Source organism: Suncus etruscus, chromosome 17, assembly GCF_024139225.1.
Source record: "Suncus etruscus isolate mSunEtr1 chromosome 17, mSunEtr1.pri.cur, whole genome shotgun sequence".
NCBI lineage: Eukaryota > Metazoa > Chordata > Mammalia > Eulipotyphla > Soricidae > Suncus > Suncus etruscus.
In genome coordinates, this window is record NC_064864.1 from 29,677,609 (window position 1) to 29,700,338 (window position 22,730).

General features: G+C 41.6%; 1 protein-coding gene across 1 annotated transcript in view; it reads right to left on the minus strand.

Annotated features, from left to right (window-relative positions):
- Positions 1–22,730, minus strand: part of WAPL (WAPL cohesin release factor) — an 82,002-nt gene that overhangs the window by 15,213 nt on the left and 44,059 nt on the right. The window contains exons 4-11 of the mRNA XM_049790642.1: positions 21,594–21,689; positions 17,399–17,551; positions 16,811–16,947; positions 12,507–12,618; positions 9,555–9,782; positions 1,991–2,102; positions 1,492–1,589; positions 285–361 (exon numbers count right to left, since the gene is read on the minus strand). Coding sequence (XP_049646599.1) covers positions 285–361; positions 1,492–1,589; positions 1,991–2,102; positions 9,555–9,782; positions 12,507–12,618; positions 16,811–16,947; positions 17,399–17,551; positions 21,594–21,689 — 1,013 coding nt within the window. The remainder of the gene's footprint in view (positions 1–284; positions 362–1,491; positions 1,590–1,990; positions 2,103–9,554; positions 9,783–12,506; positions 12,619–16,810; positions 16,948–17,398; positions 17,552–21,593; positions 21,690–22,730) is intronic.

Here is a 22,730-nt window from a genome sequence, read left to right on the forward strand (position 1 = left end):
ATTTATTTTTTGACTGCTCAGTAGTACTTGGGGGCCCAACACCATTTCAAATGACTCTCAATTCCTCAGATGCTGGGGATCAAACCTGGGCTTCAATGCACATGCTACATCACCACCACCACACCCCAAAGGAACTAATAATTCCTTAGCACTTAGAATCTGCTATCATATATTGCTTCTGATTAACAGGACTAAAGGTTAATGTTTTATGGCGGAAGAGATTACAAGGATTTCCTTTGTGGTCAACCCCAATGCTTTAAATGTGCTATTTCAGAAAAACTTACTTAGCTGATGAGACAATGAGTTGTGAATCTTTATATGCTATCAAGTAGCTCTGGTTTTCTGGATTATGCACTGTTACCTAGAAGAAATAATTGAAATTATTAGGGAATTCCATATTATTACATTTACTTACAACCCAAACGCTATGAACACAAAAAGGGTCTTATTAACTTTTTCCCATTGTCACCCTTTTTCTCCTGAGAAAATTTTACAACCCCAGATATGTATATAAAATAAACATGAACTGTTAATAAGCTATAAAAAAATATTTAAAAATAAAATTAGGGGAGAGGAACACCTTACTAAGCGATGCCCAGGGAGTACTCCTGGCACTGCTCAGGACACCATATAGTGTTGGTGAATAAACTTTCAGTTAGGTGCAAGGCATGCTTTCTCTCTGGCCCTATAACAATATATATTTTTGAAATTTTTACTCAGGGATGCTCTGAGGTCACTCGTGGCCCTGCTCTTTGGAATTACTATTAATGGTGCTCAAGGTACCATTTGGGGGCTGACCCAAATTGGGCATGTGCATGGCAAGCAAGCATCTTATCCACTGTACTCTCTGTCGAGCCTGACAATAAATGTTTAAGCTGTATTCAATTGTGGTTTAAGAAACTAGGATCTAGGGCCGGGCGGTGGCGCTGGAGGTAAGGTGCCTGCCTTGCCTGCGCTAGCCTAGGATGGACCGCGGTTCGATCCCCCGGCGTCCCATATGGTCCCCCAAGAAGCCAGGAGCAACTTCTGAGCACATAGCCAGGAGTAACCCCTGAGCGTCACAGGGTGTGGCCCAAAAACAAAAAAAAAAAAAAAAAAAAAAAAGAAAACTAGGATCTAAAAGATATAAGAAAGATCAGCTTTTTATCTAAGGCAGATGCCCCCAAACATTTTTGTCCTACCACCACTATTCTAGGAAGTAGGAGGGGGTAAGATACACTTAGACTGTGTTTAGTGGTGGTGGGGCATTGTAGCGTCATATATATATAAAACGTCATTACCATGCATGAGACCTGGGTTCAAATACAAGGCACTAATGGGGAGGGGAGATTGTTTTAAGTCACTTCCTTTACTTGTTTCCTAACAATGTGGTACAAAGAATGTGTTTTTTTGATTTGGATGAACAGATGAGAAACTCTTCAGGATACATTTGTCAGTCAAGTACAATAGTTGTAGAAAAAAATATTTCACCCCAAAATTGACCATACTTACACTTTCTAAAACTCGTAAACATCTTTCTGCTCCCCACAATGAAGCTACTAATTTCTCTTCATCTTCATCTCTACTTAAATGATCCACACATTCTTTCACTAAGAAAAAAATAGTTATTTATATAAAAGGCTGTTTATAAGCATACTATGGATATTATAGAAAATCTTTATTTCCCCAGCAGTCCATGGGGATCAAGCAGGGCTACAATACACTGTATGTGATCTACTCCTGAGCTGCATAATGGGCTCCAATAGTAGCCGCTCTACTTTAATTAATTTAATTCTGTGAGATGTTGCAATGTATGAAGCAAATATTTTATAATTGTTCATTTCTGTAATTTTCCAATCAATAAGTTGTTAATGGCCTTTCCTGTTAAAGGCCAGACATTCTACTACTGAAGTCCAGGTCTTGTCTTTTCAAATGGACACAATTCCCTTTAAAGCATTTTATACTGTTCTTAAACATTTTAATAATACATAATAAGTCAGATATACCATACCTTTATCAACAATATGATCCAGACCACCTAAAAGCCGTAGTTCTTCTTTAAACCAGTCTCCTGCTCGTTTAGAAGTCAGGGACAGCAGTGTCTCCATAGCTAAATGCCCAGTCTACAAATAAAAGCACCATTATGAACATACACTTTTAACAGTAATTTGGAGACAGCAGTACCAGTTTTTCATTAGAAAAGCTCACTGCATGCTACCAAATTTACATTTTACTAGTATAATAAGTGCTTTTACCAATAAGACTAAAATAAATTATTCTCAAACAGTATAAGCAATGTTTTCAACCACTAGCCCATTTGACTGTTCAATAAAAAGTTATATGTGTATTTATTTTGAGGGGAGGGATTGGTTTTTTGGGTCACACTCAGCAGTGCTCAGAGGTTACTCCTGGGCAGGCCCCGGAGACCATATTGGATGCCGGGATTCGAACCACCTACTTTCTGCATGCAAGGCAAATGCCTTACCTCCATGCTATCTCTCCAGTCCCTATATGTGTATTTTAATCACAAACCAATATAACTAGGCTGTAAAAAGTAAGCCAGGATAAACGTGTGGATGTACTTGTTGCATAGAACCCTCAAAGGCATGTTATCACTTTAATTTTTTGCATGAGGGTAGAAAATGGTTTTTTATTAAAATGGGTTGCATTCTTCTGACCACAATAAATTTAAGGATTATTCCATACTTTTGAGTAAACTGTATGTCTTCCACTGTGTATAATGCCAATTATACTTTCCCTATTTTCCAGAATTGCTTTCTTTCCCCATATTTGGTATACTTTCCTATTTATTATGAAAACACATACTTGATTACTTTTGGATCTTCAAACTTACCAATTTTAAATGTTACACTTAAGGACTATTAGCCTGTGTCTACACTGTGTGGTCACAACAACAAAACCATACACGATTCCAGATTATCAGAAAAAAGTACTGAAGATTAAGAATCATGTAAACCGTCATGATTTTTCCTAGGTATATTTCTTTGTAAAGGAAAAAAGCCAGTCCCTTGGCCAAAGAGATGAAAAAAAAAAAAAAAAAAAAAAAGCACTGAAGAGTAAGAATCATGTACAAACAATATGATTTTTCCTAGGTGTATTTCTTTGTAAAGGAAAAAAAAGCCAGTCCCTTGGCCAAAGAGATGATGCAGAGGTTAGGACTTTGCCTTGAACATGTGTCTATGGTCATGAACAGGTTAGGATCACCTGCAACAGAGCCAGGAGTAACTTCTGAGTACCAGAGGTTCTATGGTCACCTCTCGCTGCCCAAAAGAGCAATCTAGTTCCTACTGCAAGACAGAAAGTTCAGCCTAAAAAAATAATTAGTTAAGCTGAAAAATAGTAAAGCTGAGTTTCTTTCCCCTCCCCTAAGCTTCCTTCATTTGACAAAATTATGTTTACATAAAAGTCTTCCTGGCCTAGGGGCCAGGCGGTGGCGCTAAAGGTAAGGTGCCTGCCTTGCCTGCGCTAGCCTTGAGCAGACCGCGGTTCGATCCCCCGGTGTCCCATATGGTCCCCCAAGCCGGGAGCAACTTCTGAGCACATAGCCAGGAGTAACCCCTGAGCATTACCGGGTGTGGCCCAAAAACCAAAAAAAAAAAGTCTTCCTGGCCTTTAAGAACTGAATATAAAGATCTAGAAATCATCTAGATTAAGAACAAATCAAGAGGGGCCAGAGTGGTAGCACAGCGGTAAGGCCTTTGTATTACACACGAAGACCTGGGATGAACCTGGGTTCAATCCCCAGCATCTCATATTGTCCCCGAAGCCAGCCAGGAATGACTTTTGAATGCAGAGCCAGGAGTAACCCGAGCATCACTGGGTGTGGCCCAAAACCCAAAATATATCAATCAAGAAGACTATATATATCACTCTGGCCTGTGAAAAATATTTTTTTCACTCTTTTTGAGCCACGCCAGGCCTTAAAACACTGTCAAGAGTGTCCTAAAACCCCAATATAAACTAAAGGAAAAAGGGCCCCGAGAGATAGCACAGCAGTGTTTGCCTTGCAAGCAGCCGATCCAGGACCTAAGATGATTGGTTCATATGGTCCCCCGTGCCTGCCAGGAGCTATTTCTGAGCAGACAGCCAGGAGTAACCCCTGAGCACCGCCGGGTGTGGCCCAAAAACCAAAACCAAAAACCAAAAAAAAAAAAAAAAAAAAAAACCTGAAGGAAAAAGATTCAATTTTGGCCAATTCTCATGTTAAATCTCTGAAAGGGGCCGGGCGGTGGCGTTGGAGGTAAGGTGCCTGCCTTGCCTGCGCTAGCCTAGGATGGACCGCGGTTCGATCCCCCGGCATCCCATATGGTCCCCCAAGAAGCCAGGAGCAACTTCTGAGCGCATAGCCAGGAGTAACCCCTGAGCGTCACAGGGTGTGGCCCAAAAACCAAAAAAAAAAAAAAAAAGAGTAACTTAATGATTAAGTCTATGAGTTTACAGCAGTAACAAAGTCTTTCTGGGGCCGGAGTGCTTGCACAGCAGATAGGGCCCTTTCCTTGCATGTGACCAGCTCAGGTTCAATGGAGATAGCACCACCGGGTGTGGACCCCAAAAAGGGAGTCTTTCTTTGCTTAAAAAGAAGAAGAATGGGGCCAGAACAATAACACAGAGGCAGGGTGTTGGCTTTGCAGGCGGCTGACAGGGTCTGTGGGTTCAATACTCAGCACCCCATATGGTCCCCTGAACCTGTCAGGAGCACTTTCTGAGCGAGAGCCAGGAGTAAACACCCCTGAGCACCGCTAGATCTGCCCCCCTAAAGAATAATCAATCCACACTGATATAAAAATATTCAAAATTTTACTGCTAAAACGATGGCTTTATTATGGTTTATTTTTGGTTTTGTTTGTCTCACGTAAGAAGGGTTTAATATTCCAATAAGTTGGAGTAATCAGTTCTTACTTTATGCAGGATAATTCTTGTTTACATATGGTTGTCCCTCCTGGGTGAGAAATAATACCTCTGTATTGGCCCTCTAGCTCTATGTTCTCCTCCCATGGGGGTAGTCGTCATCTTCCCAATAAAGACCTCAGGTCAGAGATTTCTTCCAGTTTTGGTCCCACAACTAGCTCACAGCTAGCTTGTGGTGGAAGTTCCTGAATCTTTTTATCTCCCTAACATTATGTGGATCATTTTCTGCGTTGGCACTGCTTCCAGACCCGTGTTTCCCAGTTCCGGGGGATTGGGACATGAGGCTTCCAAGACACCAGCATAAACTGGAATTTTAAAATAGCCTATTCGGGGCCAGAGAGATAGCATAGCGGTGTTTGCCTTGCAAGCAGCTGACACAGAACCTAAGATGGTTGGTTCGAATCCCGGTATCCTGTATGGTCCCCTGTGCCTGCCAGGAGCTATTTCTGAGCAGTCAGGAGTAACCCCTGAGTGCCACCGGGTGTGGCCCCCCCTCAAAAAATTAGATTGCGGGGCCGGGTAGGTGGCGCTGGAGGTAAGGTGTCTGCCTTGCAAGCGCTAGCCAAGGAAGGACCGCGGTTCGATCCCCCGGTGTCCCATATGGTCCCCCCAAGCCAGGGGCGATTTCTGAGCACATAGCCAGGAGTAACCCCTGAGCGTCAAACGGGTGTGGCCCAAAAACCAAAAAAAAAAAAAAAAAAATTAGATTGCCTTGTGTGCTGTTAAGAAATATTATAATGTGTTACAATCTGGAGATTTGAAGGACAAAGTAATTGTACATGGATTCTGTTTTATTTATCTTAATGTTCTTTGGCTGAAAGTTCAAAGTTAAGATATCAGCAAAGGGACTTCTTCTGAGAATTATGTTATGGGTGATTGTCCTTCCACTGTAACTTTACCTTGTCCTCTTTCTTTGCATCTTTGTTCTCATAATTAAAAATAAAAAATTAGGGGCTGGAGAGATAGCATGGAGGTAAGGCGTTTGCCTTTCATGCAGGAGGTCATTGGTTCGAATCCCAGCGTCTCATATGGTCCCCGTGCCAGTCAGGAGCAATTTCTAAGCGTGGAGCCAGGAATAACCCCTGAGCACTGCCGGGTGTGACCCCAAAGCCACACACAATAAATAAATAAATAAATAAATAAATAAATAAATAAATAAATAAATAAATAAATATCTGGAGGCACGGGGGCAGGAGCCATAACAAAGTGAGTACGGTACATTTGCTTCACACGTGGCCAACATGGTTTCGATCCCCAACAACCATATGGTCCCGAGCCTGCCAGGAAGTAACCTCTGAGCATTACCAGGTGCCCCCACAAATCTGGAGGCAAAAAACACGCATGGAGGCCCAGATGGCATCCCAAGAAATGAACCCAGGACAATGTCAGAATTAAATAAATCCCAGTATGATTTAAAAAAAAACTTTTAAGTACAGGACCAGGAAGATAATCCACTAGCTATGGTTCCTGCCTTCAACACAGCCAATCCAGGTAAGATCCAAGTACCCTCAATAGTCCCCTGAGCTCAGCCAGTGACCCCCAAGCACTGACAGATGTGACACAAAATGAAAAACCTCAAAATAATCTAAGTCATGGATAATATGACAAATGTGACTTAAGGTCACTTTTCTTCAATTATACAAGTGAAAACTACAGGCTCCAGAAGCTCTAAGTCTTGCAAAGAAAGCAATTTCTGGCCACATGACAGCAAGTATGGGTAAGAGACATGCTGGGGTACATGCAAATACAACTACAAGCAAGCATCATAAATGAATCTTGTATGACTTCAGCAAGTATGTCAAGCTCTACAACTAAACAAGTGAAAACCACAGTGAGCTCTGCCACCAACTGTGTGACTGTCAGAGCTGAAAATGTACAAGAACCACAGCCCAGTGTGATGCAGGCATCAGTCATCACAAAATTATTGTCAAAGGGCCAGAGCAACAGCACCACAGTTGATAGGGCAATGCCTTGTCAACCCAGGTTCGATCCCCAGCGCCTTCCGAAAGTAATTCCTGAGGGCAGAGCCAGAAATAACAAATGAGTACTGCCCAATGTGGTCAAAACCCAAAACCCACCTACCCAACTAACCCAAAAACATCATCAATAATAAAAGGTAGGGCTGGAGAGATAGCACAGCAGTAGAGTTTGCCTTGCACACAACCGATCCAGGAAAGACAGTGGTTCGAATCTTGGCATCCCATGTGATCCCCGTGCCTGCAGGAGTAACCCCTGAGCGCCACTGGGTGTGACCCAAAAATTAAAAAATGGTAAGATTGGGACAAAATGTGCTTTTTAAAAATTATAGGCTTAGGGGCTGGAGAGATAGCATGGAGGTAAGGCGTTTGCCTTTCATGCAAGAGGTCATCGGTTCGAATCCCAGCGTCCCATATGGTCCCCCGTGCCTGCCAGGAGCAATTTCTGAGCATGGAGCCAGGAGTAACCCTGAGCACTGCCGGGTGTGACCCAAAAACCACAAAAAAAAAAAAAAAAAAAAAAAAAAAAAAAAATTATAGGCTTAAAATAATAAAAATTATAGGCTTAAATGTATTCTTGTATATCATTAAAAATAGCAATATGGGAGCAGAAAGATAGCATGAAGGTAAGGTGTTTGCCTTTCATGCAGAAGGACAGCGGTTCAAATCCCCGCATCCCATATGGAGCAATTTCTAAGTATAGAGCCAGGAGTAGCACGAATGCTGCCGGGTGTGACCCAAAAAACAAAACAAACAAACAAAAAAAAAGGGCAATATGGAGGGGTTGGATAGTACAGTGGTAGGGTTTTATTGCCTTGTACACGGTTAACCTGGATTCAATCTCCTGCATCCCATAAGCTCCCCCACCCGCCCACTAAAAGTGATACTAAGTACAGTCAGGAGTAAGGTGAGCACCACCAGATGTGGCCCAAAGGAAGGGAACAAAAACAAAACACCCAATTGAAAGTGTTAAGAATAAAACAAATAGCTTAAATAAAATATTAGAAATACATAAAAATTATAAAAAGGATATTTTTTTGGCTTGAACGTCAGGCCTAATAAAGGCAATAACCTACCACTTAAACTATAACCATGGTCAAAATTTATGTTTTAAGTATAGAAGTAATCAGGAAAAGGCGGAGAGACTGTTTATTCTCTAACATACAGCTGCTATTTTTTCAAGTATTTTGTACTTTGCTTATTTTCTAGCCTTCTGTCCCTTAATTGATGATTGGAGGTTTTTCTTCTTTGCTGTGATGCTTACAGTTAATTCAGTGGCCCAGAAATCAAACTAAGTGGCCTCAGGTAGACACTCTACCTATGGTCTATTATCATGTTTTTCCTAATTTTGATAAGAGGGAGTATCAAATATAAGTCAGTTATGCTTATTAAGTTAACTTGCTGTCCCATCTCAATCTCCATTTATTTATTTATTGGTTTTTGGGTCACACCCGGCGTTGCTCAGGGGTTACTCCTGGCTGTCTGCTCAGAAATGGCTCCTGGCAGGCACGGGGGACAATATGGGACACCGGGATTCGAACCAACCACCTTTGGTCGTGGATCGGCTGCTTGCAAGGCAAACGCCGCTGCGCTCTCTCTCCGGGCCCTCATCTCCTTTTAACCCCTACTCTATTCTCAACTAAACCATGTGCAATATCTCAAAAATCCTACCAGACCAGCACAAAGAAAATCCGTGTTATATTTTTACAGGGGCCACTCTCATCAACACCAAAGGTCACCAGGATCACTCTGCAGTGCTCAGGCAGCATGAGTCTCAAGTTTGATGCTCAGGGATGCCATCAAGCCCATATTGGGAAAAGTTTGGGGGTACTTTAATAGCCAGAATCAAACTCAACTATCATATCAGTTATTTCTCATTGTCCCACAATCTATAATTTTTGAGGCAAATGCTCTAAATCTCAGTTTAGTAGGCAACAGAAAACACTTTTTACAGTTTTATTGGCCTAGTGAAAAGGCCAAAAGAAAAAAATTTCAACCAAAACATTTATTTTAGGGGCCAGAGAGACAGCATAGAGGTAGGGCATTTCCCTTATATGCAGAAGGACTGTGGTTTGAATCCCAGAATCCATATGGTCCCCCATACCTGCCAGGGGTGATTTCTGATTTCAGAGACAGGACTAGTCCCTGAGCACTGCAAGGTGTGACCCAGAAAAAAAAAAAAAAAAGGAAATATAAATTCAAATAACTTAAAAGGACCAGACACAGAAAAATATTCTGGCTACAAATATCTTAAAACTTGCTGAACTGGGGCCGGAGAGATAGCCAAGCGGTAGGGTGTTTGCCTTGCAAGCAGCAGACCCAGGACGAATGATAGTTCGAATCCCAGCATCCCATATGGTCCCCTGAACCTGTCAGGAGTGATTTCTGAGCGCAGAGCCAAGAATAATCCCTGAGCACTGCTGAGTGTGACCCAAAAACCAAACCAAAACAACTTGCTGAACTGTGTATTAAATAATTTGTCCACAGTCATAGATGTTTTCAAGACCTTTTTCTAGGTCTTAAATTCAATATGGCTCTATGAATTGAAAGGTTTGGGGGGAATATGAGCTCTCATGATTAACTCCTGGATGCTAAGGCAAGTCTGACACTCACTGATCTTAGGTGAAGAAAATAAACACACCAATTTCTGATACAATAGAAGGAACTTACCGTTATATTTTCTAGATCAAGATGTTTGTTGTGCACTGTTTCACAGAGTCTTCTAATTTTTTCCTTTATTTTATTCATGTCTTTTTCATTCAGTAGCTTGGCTGAAGAAGCATCTTGTTCCAGTTCTAGAAGTCGAATCATGAGATCTAGGCTAGCTCTATCAAGATCCATGTTCAAACGATCTCTACTTAGTATGTACATAAGGGCAGCTGTACAAAGGGATAAGTTCTTCAACAAAAGAAAGATAACATACATAAAAAGTTAATTTAAGAAATTAGTCACAACTTCATAATAAGAACATATTTTTTGACATTACATCCATATATTAGAAATGCGAAGGGGCAAGAGCAATAATTTGATCCCCAGCATCCTATAGCATAACCCTGGGTACAGCTAGGAGTAATTTCTGAGTGCAGAGTCAGGAGTAACCACTGAACATAGTGGGTGCCACACTAAAATTATGTTTTATTAAAATTATGTTTTATTAAAATCCTTCCTCTTAAAATACTCTAAGGAAACAAATTAGTTCATCACTGATGCTTAAAATTTTCTAAGAACATGAGCCAACTATATTTCCTTGGTCATCTTGAGCTAAATATGGAACGTTTTCTGTGTGTATTTATATATATGTATTTAACAGAATACATTTTATTCTTCATGGCATAGCAAACAATTTGAGGTATGGTCATTAAGTAAAAATGTCATAAAAATCTATGCCAGAAACAGGTAATTTTTCCTGCTTAAAAAAAAAAAAACTTTTGTGTCATTACAGAAGCATCTGAGATAGATCAACCTATTTAGACTCACTTCCCTAATATCTAATTAGCTCTTTTGGAATCAAAGTATCCTTTAAGGGGCTGGAAAGATAGCATGGTAGGGAGTTTGCCTTGAACAAGGCCGACTTGGGAGGGACCCAGTTTGGTTCCTGGCATACCATATGGTCCCTCGAGCCTGGCAGGGGCAATTTCTGAGTGCAGAGGCAGGAGTAACCCCTAAGCACTGCTGGATGTGGCCCAATAACCAATCAATCAATAAAGTTTAAAAAACACACTCTCTCTCTGTATGTGGCAAACCTTAGAGGCCCTGGGGCACCAGTGAGGTATTCATATCATCCCTGATACAAACAGGACCCTCAAACTACCAGCTGCTCATCAGCTACTTACTGCCCTGCCCCCAAAATATTCTCAATCATTCAGATTAAGTATTAAAACATTCTGCTTATATACTATAACCTACAAGGTTACAAGTTGTGATGGTGGTCTTTTAAGTAAGCATCAATATATAAAGTCATATGCTGGAATATTAAATCATGCGATAAACAATCAAACATCTAAGATTTAAATTCCTCAAAGGTAAAACGGATCTAAGTAATTTGATTGTGGGAAGGGAGGTGTAGTGTTTAGACCACACCCAACAATGTTCAGGGGTAATCCTCCTGGCCCTGCACTCTGGAATCATTCCTGGAGGGCTATGGGGACCATATGGGATACTGGGGATCAAACCTAGTTGGCCATGTGTCCTAACCACTGTACTTGCACTATAGCCGCTAAGGATTTAAAATTTTTTACAACAAATTATTTCTGGAAACCGTATGTCACAGTATAATCTGTGGAAGAACAATTTCCATAAGAAAATACATTAATGACTCGATCCTGTAATAACTCCATTAAAAAAAATATCGTATAGTTTTTTTATCCTCTCACCAGCCCCATCCCTTCATTTTGGGGGCCATACACATCAGTATTTAGGGGACACTTATTCTGTGCTCGGGGGACTATACAGTAACAGGTATCAAACCCACGCCTGCCATAGACAGAGCATGTTTAGCTTGTTGATTCCTTTTGGCAACCCAAATCAAATTTATTCTTAGCTCTGATATTAATTCTTCCTAATGATTCTCTATGTTACAACTAATTCTCTGCACGCTGTAATTTCTAGAGTTATGCTCACTCGGAATAAAATCCATTACTTTTAGTTTCATAGCATTCTGTATTTGAAAGTATCATCTAACCTGTGTTTAAAACATAATTTCCCTTAGCAAAATACAATAACGTAATCTCAAAATATCACTAGACAAAATTAGACTTTTTTCAAAAATGTTAAACATTTTAATGCAAGATTTCTTTTCAGAAGAAAGCAATGAAGTCAGGACCAGAGCCATAGCATGGTGGGTAGGGCATTTGAGTTGCACCTGGCCCACCGAAGTTCATGCCAGATACCTGGCAACCCATAGGGTCCCCCTGAGCCTGCCAGAGCCAGGAGTAACCCCAGATCCACCAGGTGTGGCCAAACACAAAAGTTAGGAGAGAAGAGAAAGGGGAAGGAGAGAGGGAAAGAAAGGAGAAGGAAAGGGAGAAAGGGAGAGAGAGGGAAAGAGAAGGAGGGAGAGAGAGGGGGGGGAAAGGAAAAGGGAGGAAGAGGAAGGAAAGTGCGTTGGAGCGTCAAAGTCATAATGAAAATGAGAAATATATTTAAGTGGATGTCAGAGACACAATGTTAAAGTAGGAAAAGAAAAGTGTTGAATAGACAAACTAAAACACAAAGTACTGGCCTGCATTAATTATTTGCTGTTTCCATGCTGTCAGTATCAAATAGTAAAATCTTTTTCTTAATACTTTCTGCTTAGAGGAAATTAGTATTTATAGAATTAAATATCCAGCATGGTAAAACATGTTAATCACAGTTACTGAATTATGCTTATTATTATTATTAACAAGTTGGGGTTTTTTTTTTTTTGAACAAGCCATTTTATTTGAATGAGGTTTTAACAGTATAAATTGAAATGTTGAGAAAATAATCTTGAGTGTTTTGTAAAGCAAAAAAGTTCTGGTACTAAACTCTATGCAACAAAAGTAACTCAACTTCTATTAGCAAATGCATGAATATCCAAGGAGATACATTAGCTAAATCGACTAAAGCCTAAAAGTTTGAAACCAAGAAACTTAAAAATACCTGATGATGCTGGGAATCATCGAGGGTTTTAAAGACCATTGCTACCATTCCATGTGCTCTCAGGTGCATCCGAAAACTGGGCATGGCACATTTAGTAGCCAAGCTAATAACACTAGAAGAAAGCAGACCAAATTATGGGAACTGAAAATAACACTAAATGCAGAAATTTTTATGTGCCTAAAGTATAAGTAAATGAGGATGAGAAGCAAAATTTACATATCAAGTACAGAATTAAAATCGTGAACAGAATAAATCATTGAAATTAACATGGACCTGTTTAACAGGCTGGAGAGCAAGATTTTTTTGTTTGTTTGTTTGGGTTTGGGGCCACACCCGGTGATGATCAGGGGTTACTCTAGGGAGTCTAGGCTATGTGTTCAGAAATGGCTCCTGGCTTTGGGGAACCGTATGGGTCAGCCACTTGCAAGGCAAAAGTCCTACGGCTGTGCTATCGCTCTGCCCCTGAGAGCAAGTATTTTTTGTGCCTGGAAGTTGAGGCTAGATTCCTGGCAGAACAAGGTCATCTTCCCCAACCTCACACAAAGTACTGCAGAGAGTGATAACTGAACACCAAGTCAGAGTAACACATGAAAACTGACAGATGGGGCCTAGTAAACAAACCAAAAATAAGACAAGGGGAAAAATAATCATTGGTGCATAGTCTATTATTAGATATGCGAATGACACATTAAAAAAAATAATGTATCAAGGGCCGGAGATATAGCATGGAGGGTAAGGTGTTTGCCTTTCATGCAGAAGGTCATCAGTTCGAATCCCGGCGTCCCATATGGTCCCCCGAGCCTGCAAGGAGCGATTTCTGAGCATGAAGCCAGGAGTAACCCCTGGGCGATGCTGGGTGTGACCCAAAAACCAAAAAAAAAAAAAAAACCAAAAAAAAAAAAAACAATGTATCATGCATACCTAAACATAAGCCAGATAGCAAGTACAGCAGGTAGGCCCCTTTCCTAGCAAACAACCAATCTGGTTTGATACTTAGCATCCAATATACCCATCAGGAATGAGTCAGGTATAGCCTTGAAACAAACAAAACAATACACATGTCTGTGCACACATACATACACTCTATAGAGATAGAGTATGCACACAACTTGCATAGTTGAGGCCATTGGATTCAATCCCTGGCACCAAACACACAAGTTATATAAATACATGATCACTGTGTATTCCTTACAAAACTATTAAAAAAAAGTTTTGGGGGGGCCCGGAGAGATAGCACAGCAGCGTTTGCCTTGCAAGCAGCCGATCCAGGACCAAAGGTGGTTGGTTCGAATCCTGGTCGGTTCAAATTCCGGTGTCCCATATGGTCCCCCGTGCCTGCCAGGAGCTATTTCTGAGCAGACAGCCAGGAGTAACCCCTGAGCAATGCAGGGTGTGGCCCCAAAAAACCAAAAAAAAAAAAAAAGTTTTGGGGGCCAGAAAGATAGCATGGAGGTAAGGTGTTTGCCTTTCATGTAGAAGGTCGGTGGTTCAAATCCTGGCATCCCATATGGTCCCCGAGCCTGCCAGGAGCGATTTCTGAGCATAGAGCCAAGAGTTTCCCCTGAGCACTGCCGGGTGTGACTCAAAAACCAAAAACCAAAAAAAAAAAAAAAAAAGTTTTAGAGCTTGGGGAGATAGCTCATCAGCAATTGAGTAATTCCCTTGAATGTGTGAAGTCCTATGTCTAGTTCTGGCACCACCATAAATTCTTCATAATCTTTCATTACCACCTTCCATTAACGCTTCAAAAACATAAAAATTCTAAGTATTTGACGGATAATTTAACCAGATCAAGACAGCTCATGAGACCAAACTGATAGTACAGTGTGTACGGCATTTGCCTTGCATGTGGCCGACCGGGTTTGATCGCTGACATCCTATGGGGTACCCCAGGCAGTGCCACAAGTAATTCTTTTTTTGTTTGTTTTTGTTTTGTTTTTTCAGGCCACACACATTTGATGCTCAGGGGTTACTCCTGGCTAAGTGCTCAGAAATTGCCCCTGGCTTGGGGGGAACCATATGGGACACAGGGGGATCGAACCGGGGTTCTTCCTTGGCTAGCACTTGCATGGCAGACACCTTACCTCTAGCGCCACCTCGCCGGCCCCCACAAGTAATTCTTTTTTTTTTTTTTGGTTTTTGGGCCACACCCATTTGACGCTCAGGGGTTACTCCTGGCTATGCGCTCAGAAGTCGCTCCTGGCTTGGGGGACCATATGGGACGCCAGGGGATCGAACCTCGGTCTATCCTAAGCTAGCGCAGGCAAGGCAGGCACCTTACCTCTAGCGCCACCGCCCAGCCCCACAAGTAATTCTTTTTTTTTTTTTTTTTCTTTTTTTGTTTTTGGGTCACACCCAGCAGTGCTCAGGGACTACTCCTGGCTCTACGCTCAGAAATCGCTCCTGGCAGGCACGGGGGACCATATGGGCGCCGGGATTCGAACCACTGACCTTCTGCATGAAAGGCAAACGCCTTACCTCCACGCTATCTCTCCGGCCCCCACAAGTAATTCTTAATGAAGAATTCCTGAGCAGTGCTAGGTGTGGCGCACCAAGAAAAAAAAAAACCTGTGACCCATTATGGATTACAAAACATGATCCAAGGACTGGAATGATAATAAGTGCTTGCCTTATATGCAGCAGACCCAGGTTTGATCCTTGAATACCAAACCATGAGTAAGCTCTGAGCATCACAGATACAGCCTCATAACAAAACAAAAAAGATCCAAGTAAAAGGTGCCTAATGTATCACTCACAGATGTAAACATTTGGGGCTGAAAGAGAACACAGTATATTCTTCAAACAACTAGAACGAAAGAAAAGTACAGCGTATAGAGCTGTTTCTTACACACGGCTGGCCCTGGTTCAATCCCTAGCACCTCAAATAGTACTTGGAACAATTGTCAGGATTAATTTCTGGGTGCAATCAGAAGTAGTCCCTAAGCACTGTGGGTTTGCCCCCATGCAGCCCCCACAAAAAAAGAAAAAAAAAAAAAAGAAAAAAAGAAAGCGTCAAGAGAACACCCTTTCAGGGAACAAAGAGATAGTACAGCTAGCATGTGGCTGACCAAGGTTCAACTAATGGCATCCCATGTTGCTTCTTAGTAGAGTCAGGTGTAACCCTGGGCATTGCCAGGTGTGCTGTCCAAATCTATGCACCCATCCCACTAGCAAAAAATAAGGGAGGGGAAGCCTTTCTTTTTAAGCATAAAAAAAGCTGAAGCCTACATTATTCTAAAATAACTGCTGGGCTGGAGAGATAGCATGGAGGTAAGGCATTTGCCTTTCGTGCAGGTCATTGGTTCGTATCCCGGCATCCCAATATGGTCCCCCGAGCTTGCCAAGAATTTTTTCTGAGCCTGGAGCCAGGAGTAACCCCTGAGTGCTGCCAGGTCTGACACAAAAAACAAAAATAAAATAACTGCTAGTAATATTCTCTTTTTGTTTTTTGTTTTCAGGTCACACCCAGCAGCACTCGGGGGTTACTCCTCGCTCTAAGCTCAGAAATTGCTCCTAGCAGGCTCGGGGGACCATATGGGATGCCGGGATTTTGAACCACCATCCTTCTGCACCCAAGGCAAACAGCCTACCTTCATACTATCTCTTTGGCCCCACTAATAATGTTCTAAAATATTGCTCATCTACCTCCTCTTTAGCCTGCAGAATCATGTTCCTACAAAGAAATTACATTTGGGATGCTGTAGCAACACTACAGCAGATAAGGCACTAGCCTTCCATGCAGCTGACCAGGCTTCAATCCCAGGCATCTAGTATGGTTTTCAAAACACCACCAGAAGTGGTTCTTGAATTAAGTCAAAACCCTACCCCTGGGGCAGCATAGTGGAAGGATGTTTGCCTTGCATTTGGCAAACCTGGACGAACCCAGGTTCGATCCCCAACATATATAATCCCCCAGCCTGCCAGGAGTGATTTCTGAGTGCAGAGCCATGGGTAACCCCTAAGCATCGGCCAAGTGTGGCCCAACCTCCCCCCCCCCCCAAAAAAAAAAAACCACCTCTGATCATCACTGAATTTAGCCCAAATCCAAGAGAAAAAAATTTTCCCTTTTTTTTCCACCCCCAGGCTGGGGAGACCTGAGTTCCATCCATGGCATGGTCCTCAAGAACTCCAGAAATGACCCAAGACCACTGCTAGGCATCGCCCAAGAACAATTTAAAATAAAATAAATCATATTTGACTTATACTGATGAAAATAACCATAATAAATTTTTTAGCTCTCCCCGATGGAAAATTTTAATGTGATAGTATACACATAATCATCAAACATGAACTTAGACTCTTACCTAAGGCAACGTGTGTTTAGAGGCTGAGTGCTCTTTAAGCCACTTAACAAGTACTCAATGTCATCAGTGAACTCTTGATTTTCACCAAATTCCACCACGTCATTGAAGTGCTTCACATGCTGAACAACAGTATATAGCTGCCAAGAAAAAGTTAAGTTCACCTCTTTTAATTGAACTAGCACACAAAAATTATAGGCTGTGCATTAGAGGAAACACAAAGTAATTCATTTTAGGACAACCAAATGAAATATCAGGGCTATCTGTAGTGCTGGTAAGATAAATTAGTAATTTAAAATTGTGACTATCACTGTATAGATATGTATGAGACATTTAAAGATTAACTATTATAAAATCAGGCATTAAATGGTCCAAACCAGTGTGACCTTCTTCCAACAAGGTCCTCAAGTTTCTCACCCACCACCCTAGTCACAACCCCGGCAAGAAAAAACATATTCACTTCATGTTGTGTTATAACACAAAGGCAATGCAATTGTCAAAATTGAGGTTTATAAGGCAATTTGTGATAACTGTCATATCTCACAATGGTGAGATACACTACATGCACTAAAATTACACATGGCTGCTTACTTCTTTGTCTTCTCTTCTGCATTTCAGTGCAGTGACTATATCTTGATAGGGTTGGGTAGGTATTGTCACAGTTTTTATCACTTTGGGTGGTGGTGCAGGAGCCTTGAAAACTCCATCATCTTTTTGATTTGGTTCCTTTGAAGATAGTTTCACCTATTAAACAAACATATTTAGGTTATTCTAAATAAATTTTAAAAACAACATCTACCTAGCAATATTAGCATACAAAAAATAAAACAGTAAACAAATTTTGAGGCGGTAGGGTAAGCCCCTGAAAGTTCAGAAGAATTATTAATTTCTATAAATACTATGTAAGAGTATTTTCATACAAAGAATCACTTAAACATTCCCCCTTTTTTTGGGGGGGGGGTCACACCCGGCAGCACTCAGGAATTACTCCTGGCTCTCTACTCAGAAGTCACTCCTGGCAGGCTCGGGGGACCATATGGGATGCCGGGATTCAAACCAACATCAGTCGTGGGTTAACTGCTTACAAGGCAAACACCCTATCACTGTGCTATCTCTCCAGCCCCAGTTAAACATTCCTTATAATCATTTTTAAATACCTAAATTGATTTTTTCTGATTTTTTTTTATTTCTTCTATTTAAATATTTTCTATTTTAACACCATAATTTACCAAGTTGTTCATAAAATTGTTGTTTCGGCATTAAATGGTCTAAGACCAGTGTAGCCTTCTTCCAGCAAGATCCTCAGTTTCTCACCCACCACCCTAGTCACAACCCTTGCAGGAAAAAACAAATTCACTTCATGTTGTGTTATAACACAAAGGCAATGCAATTGTCAAAATTGAGGTTTATAAGGCAATTTGTGGTAACTGTCATATCACACAATGGTGTTATTAATAGTCACTGTCTGAAGATCTACTTTGCTAGCTCAGCCTTCTGATATTGTTTAGGATCATGAGCTTGATAATCTATCCAACTATCCAATCTATTCTTCAGATTTGCTGTGATCCTACGTGCTGACGGTACTATAAAATTTGGAGGTGTCATGTGGCAACATATGTGGTTGTGCATTCTAGGAACTATATAACCCTAGAACAATTTGGTGACTCAGTTGTGGAGCTGAAAAATGGGGCAGGGTTTGTGGGCATACTGATAAATTTCTAGGTGGGAGGGGCACACATGGAAGGATACTCACTGGCCATTTGGGGGAGTGGCCATTCTGTGGGGGTTACTCCAGGCTCTGCACTCAAGAAATCACTCCTTGGGGGCCGGGCGGTGGCGCTGGAGGTAAGGTGCCTGCCTTGCCTGCGCTAGCCTAGGACGGACCGCGGTTCGATCCCCCGGCGTCCCATATGGTCCCCCAAGCCAGGAGCGACTTCTGAGCGCATAGCCAGGAGTAACCCCTGAGCGTCACTGGGTGTGGCCCAAAAACCAAAAAAAAAAAAAAGAAATCACTCCTTGGGGCTGGAGTGACAGCACGGCGGTAGGACATTTGCCTGGCACACCAATCCTGGGTTCGATCCCCATTTGGTCCCCCAAGCATGCCAAGAGTGACTTCTGAGCACAGAGCCAGGAATAACTTCTAAGTGCCATAGGGTTATGACTCAAAAACCAAAAAAAAAAAAAAAAAAAAAAAAAAGAAAGAAAAAAAAAAGAAAAGAAAAACAGAAAAGAAAATCACTCATGGTAGGCTCAGGAGACCATCTGGGTTGTTAGGGATCAAACCTGTATCAGCTGCGTGCAAGGCAAGAACCTTACTCACTGTGCTATTGCTCTGGCTTCTTGCAGATCATTTTTTACCTTATATATAATTTTTCTCTTGAGGATCATTAGAAAAAAGTATTTTTTCCTCTCTTTACACAATACATAAATAGTACTGATGAGCAGATAGGGTTAGGAAAAGATAGTGGATATGACTTCTTTTGGGGGAGGCCACACCCAGGGGCACCAAGAACAACTTTTATATACTAAAATGCTTCAGCAAAACTGTGAAGAAAAAATGAACCAATGAAAACAATGCGTGTATTACACTGCTATCACTATTATGAACTCAGTAGTCAGTAGTGAAATTTTTTTTTTTTTGGTTTTTGGGCCACACCCGGCAGTGCTCAGGGGTTACTCTTGGCTGTCTGCTCAGAAATAGCTCCTGGCAGGCACGGGGGACCATATGGGACACCGGGATTCGAACCAACCACCTTTGGTCCTGGATCGGCTGCTTGCAAGGCAAACGCCGCTGTGCTACCTCTCCGGGCCCGAAATTTTAAATTTTAATACATTAAATATCATCGGTATCCCTGTGTTTTTAACTAAAAGTTATTAACACATATAAGTTCTCTTAAAGGAAATTTTTATTGGACAAGCTATGACCCAAGGACAGTGGTAGAGAGGCATGAGCACTTGGAGGTTGTATTTAACTTTGTACATCAATACAGGAAAAAAAACAAACAACTAATGGTTATAACATCATCACCTAAACTATAATAAAACTTTCCAAGACTGAAAATAAAATTTTAGGGCTGGAGACAGAGCAGCTAGGGTGCTTGTCCTGTATGTGACTGAATCAAGTCTGATCCCAGGCATCCCAAAGGGTCCCCCAGCACTGCCAGGACTGACCCCTAAGCATTGCTGGGTCTGGTCCAAAAATCAAGAATAGGGGGCCCAGAGAGATAGCACAGCGGCGTTTTGCCTTGCAAGCAGCTGATCCAGGACCAAAGGTGGTTGGTTCGAATCCCAGTGTCCCATATGGTCCCCTGTGCCTGCCAGGAGCTATTTCTGAGCAGACAGCCAAGAGTAACCCCTGAGCACCATCAGGTGTGCCCCCCCCCAACAAAACAAAACAAACAAACAAACAAACAAAAAATCAATAGGGGCTGGAGAGATAGCATAAGGTAGGGCATTTGCCTTGCATGCAGAAGGATGGTGGTTTAAATCCCAACATCCCATATGGTCCCCCGAGCCTGCCAGGAGCAATTTCTGAATGTAGAGCCAGGAGTAACCCGAGTGCTGCCAGGTGTGACCCAAAACTACAAAAAAAAAAAAAAAAAAAAAAAAAAAAAAAAAAAAAGAATAATAAAAGAAAAAATTAAAATTCCATAGAGCCAGGAGTAAACCCTGAGTGCTGCCAGGTGTGGCAAAAAAAAAAAAAAAAAGAAGTATATTTCCACTCAAAAACCACTTAAGGAGGCCAGTGAGGTGGCGTTATAGGTAAGGTGACTGCCTTGCAAGCGCTAACCATGGTTTGATCCCCGCGACCCATATGATCCCCCCAAGCCAGGGGCAATTTCTGAGCGTTTAGTCAGGAGTAACCCCTGAGCATCAAATGGTGTGGCTCAAAAACAAACAAACAAACAAACAAAAAATACTTAAGATCTATGTAGTATGTAAATATAGTATAGATAGTTTAATAATTAACACAGAAAAGGAGTGCTATTCAAAGGAATTATTCTCCAAAAAGATCAGGAGGTATGTATCTAAATATTAAATACTATGAAAGTCCATAAAATGTGGGTCATAGAGCCAGAGCACAGTGGTAGGGCATATGCCTTGCATGCAGTTGACCCATCGGATGATGGTTTGAATTCTGACATCCAATATGGTCCCTCGTGCCTGCAGGAGCAATTTCTGAGTGCAGAGTCAGGAGCAACCACTGAGCACTGCTGGGCGTGACATCTCCCCCCAAAAAATGTGAGTCAAGAATAAGAAGCTACCAATTTACAAATTTGTTATTCTGTGAACAAGCCTCAAAATTTCCAAAATAGGGGCCACAGTGACAGCACAGCAGTAGGGATGTTTGCTTTGCATGTGGCTAACCCTGGAAAGACACCAGTTGGGAGTCCCACCATCCCATAAGGTCCCCCGAGCCTGCCAGGAGCAGCTTGAGTGCAGAACCAGGAGTAACTCCTGAGTGCTACCAGTTGTGACCCAACAAATAACAAAAACAAAAGGCACACAATAAACTGTTCAATAGAAAAATCAGAGAGGACCTGAATGAAGTATAGCATATATGCTATTTGCCTTGCATGTGGCCAATCCGGGTTCAATCCCTAGGAGGTACCCCAGCCTGCCAGGAGTAAACTATGAGCCAAAAGCCAGGAACAATGCCTGAACACCACTGGTGTGGCTGCCGTCCTTCCCCCAAAGAAATAAATAAGAGAGGCTCAAATTATAAAGATAGCCATTAACTAACTTTAATTTATTAAACATAAAATAAAAGGTACAATTCACTTACTGTGACACTCTGAGGTTTGACTATTGTTGGTGCAGGTAGTTCTTCTGAGTCAGGATGATTCCAATGTCTGGCGTTATATACAGCTTTTGTGGGAGACTAAAAAAACAGAGAAAAGATAAGCTGCTTTAATCTTACTTTGTATTCTTTTGAAAATAATTGCTTAAGTACATTAACAAACATCCTAGACAGAGCAGGATGAATAACTGTCTCACATTCCTACCATATTTCCATATTCAGTACAGACATGGAATTATACAATGGATGGCATGCATAGCTGATAATCAGTGCTCCTGGTTGCCAGTTTTTCTCCTTTCTGTTTTTTTTTTTTTTTGGGGGGGGGGGGGTCACACCAGCAGTGCTCAGGGGTTACTTCTGGCTGTGAGCTCAGAAATCACTCCTGGCAGGCAAGGGGACCATATGAAATGCAGAGATTCAAACCACTGTCAGTCCTGGATCGGCTGCGTGCAAGGCAAACACGCTACCACTGTGCTATCCTCTCCGGCCCTGGTCGGCAGTTTTTAATTTTTTCATATTTACCCACAATCAACTGAAAACTACTGCTCAGAGCAACTTTTACCAACCAAGAGGAGAAATTAACCTCTTGCCAGGGTAGTGTTTTATTTTGGAGTGACACTTAGCTATTTCAGTGTGTTCCTTGCTGTGCAGGAATCATTCTTGGTAAGCTTAGGAATCAAACCCGGATCAGCCACATGCAAAGCAAGCTCCTTACTTGCTCTAGTATCTATCTCCAGTCCCTCTTTTCAGGGTTTGTACTAATTTAACTAATTCAGGTTATTTCAACATATCTTTCATTTTCATATTGATTCACCCCCCTCCCCAAGCTCCTAGCAATCAAAACAAGTAACTAATGACAACTGTTACATGTCTATCCCTATTAATGCAAATGAAATTATTTAAACCATAAGTACTGTCAAGTTTTCAAAGATCTGGAACCAGTGTGTACTTTCTTTGTATGGAGGAGGCCGGAGGTTTCCTGAGCATCATGACTTGAGTATCACAAAGTTATCAAATTTCATGAAAATACAGTTTGCATACGTTACATATTATTTAACACAATATTCAATGTAAAATCATAATGGCAGGAAGACAGCCGACTTTGAGAAGAATATAGAAAAC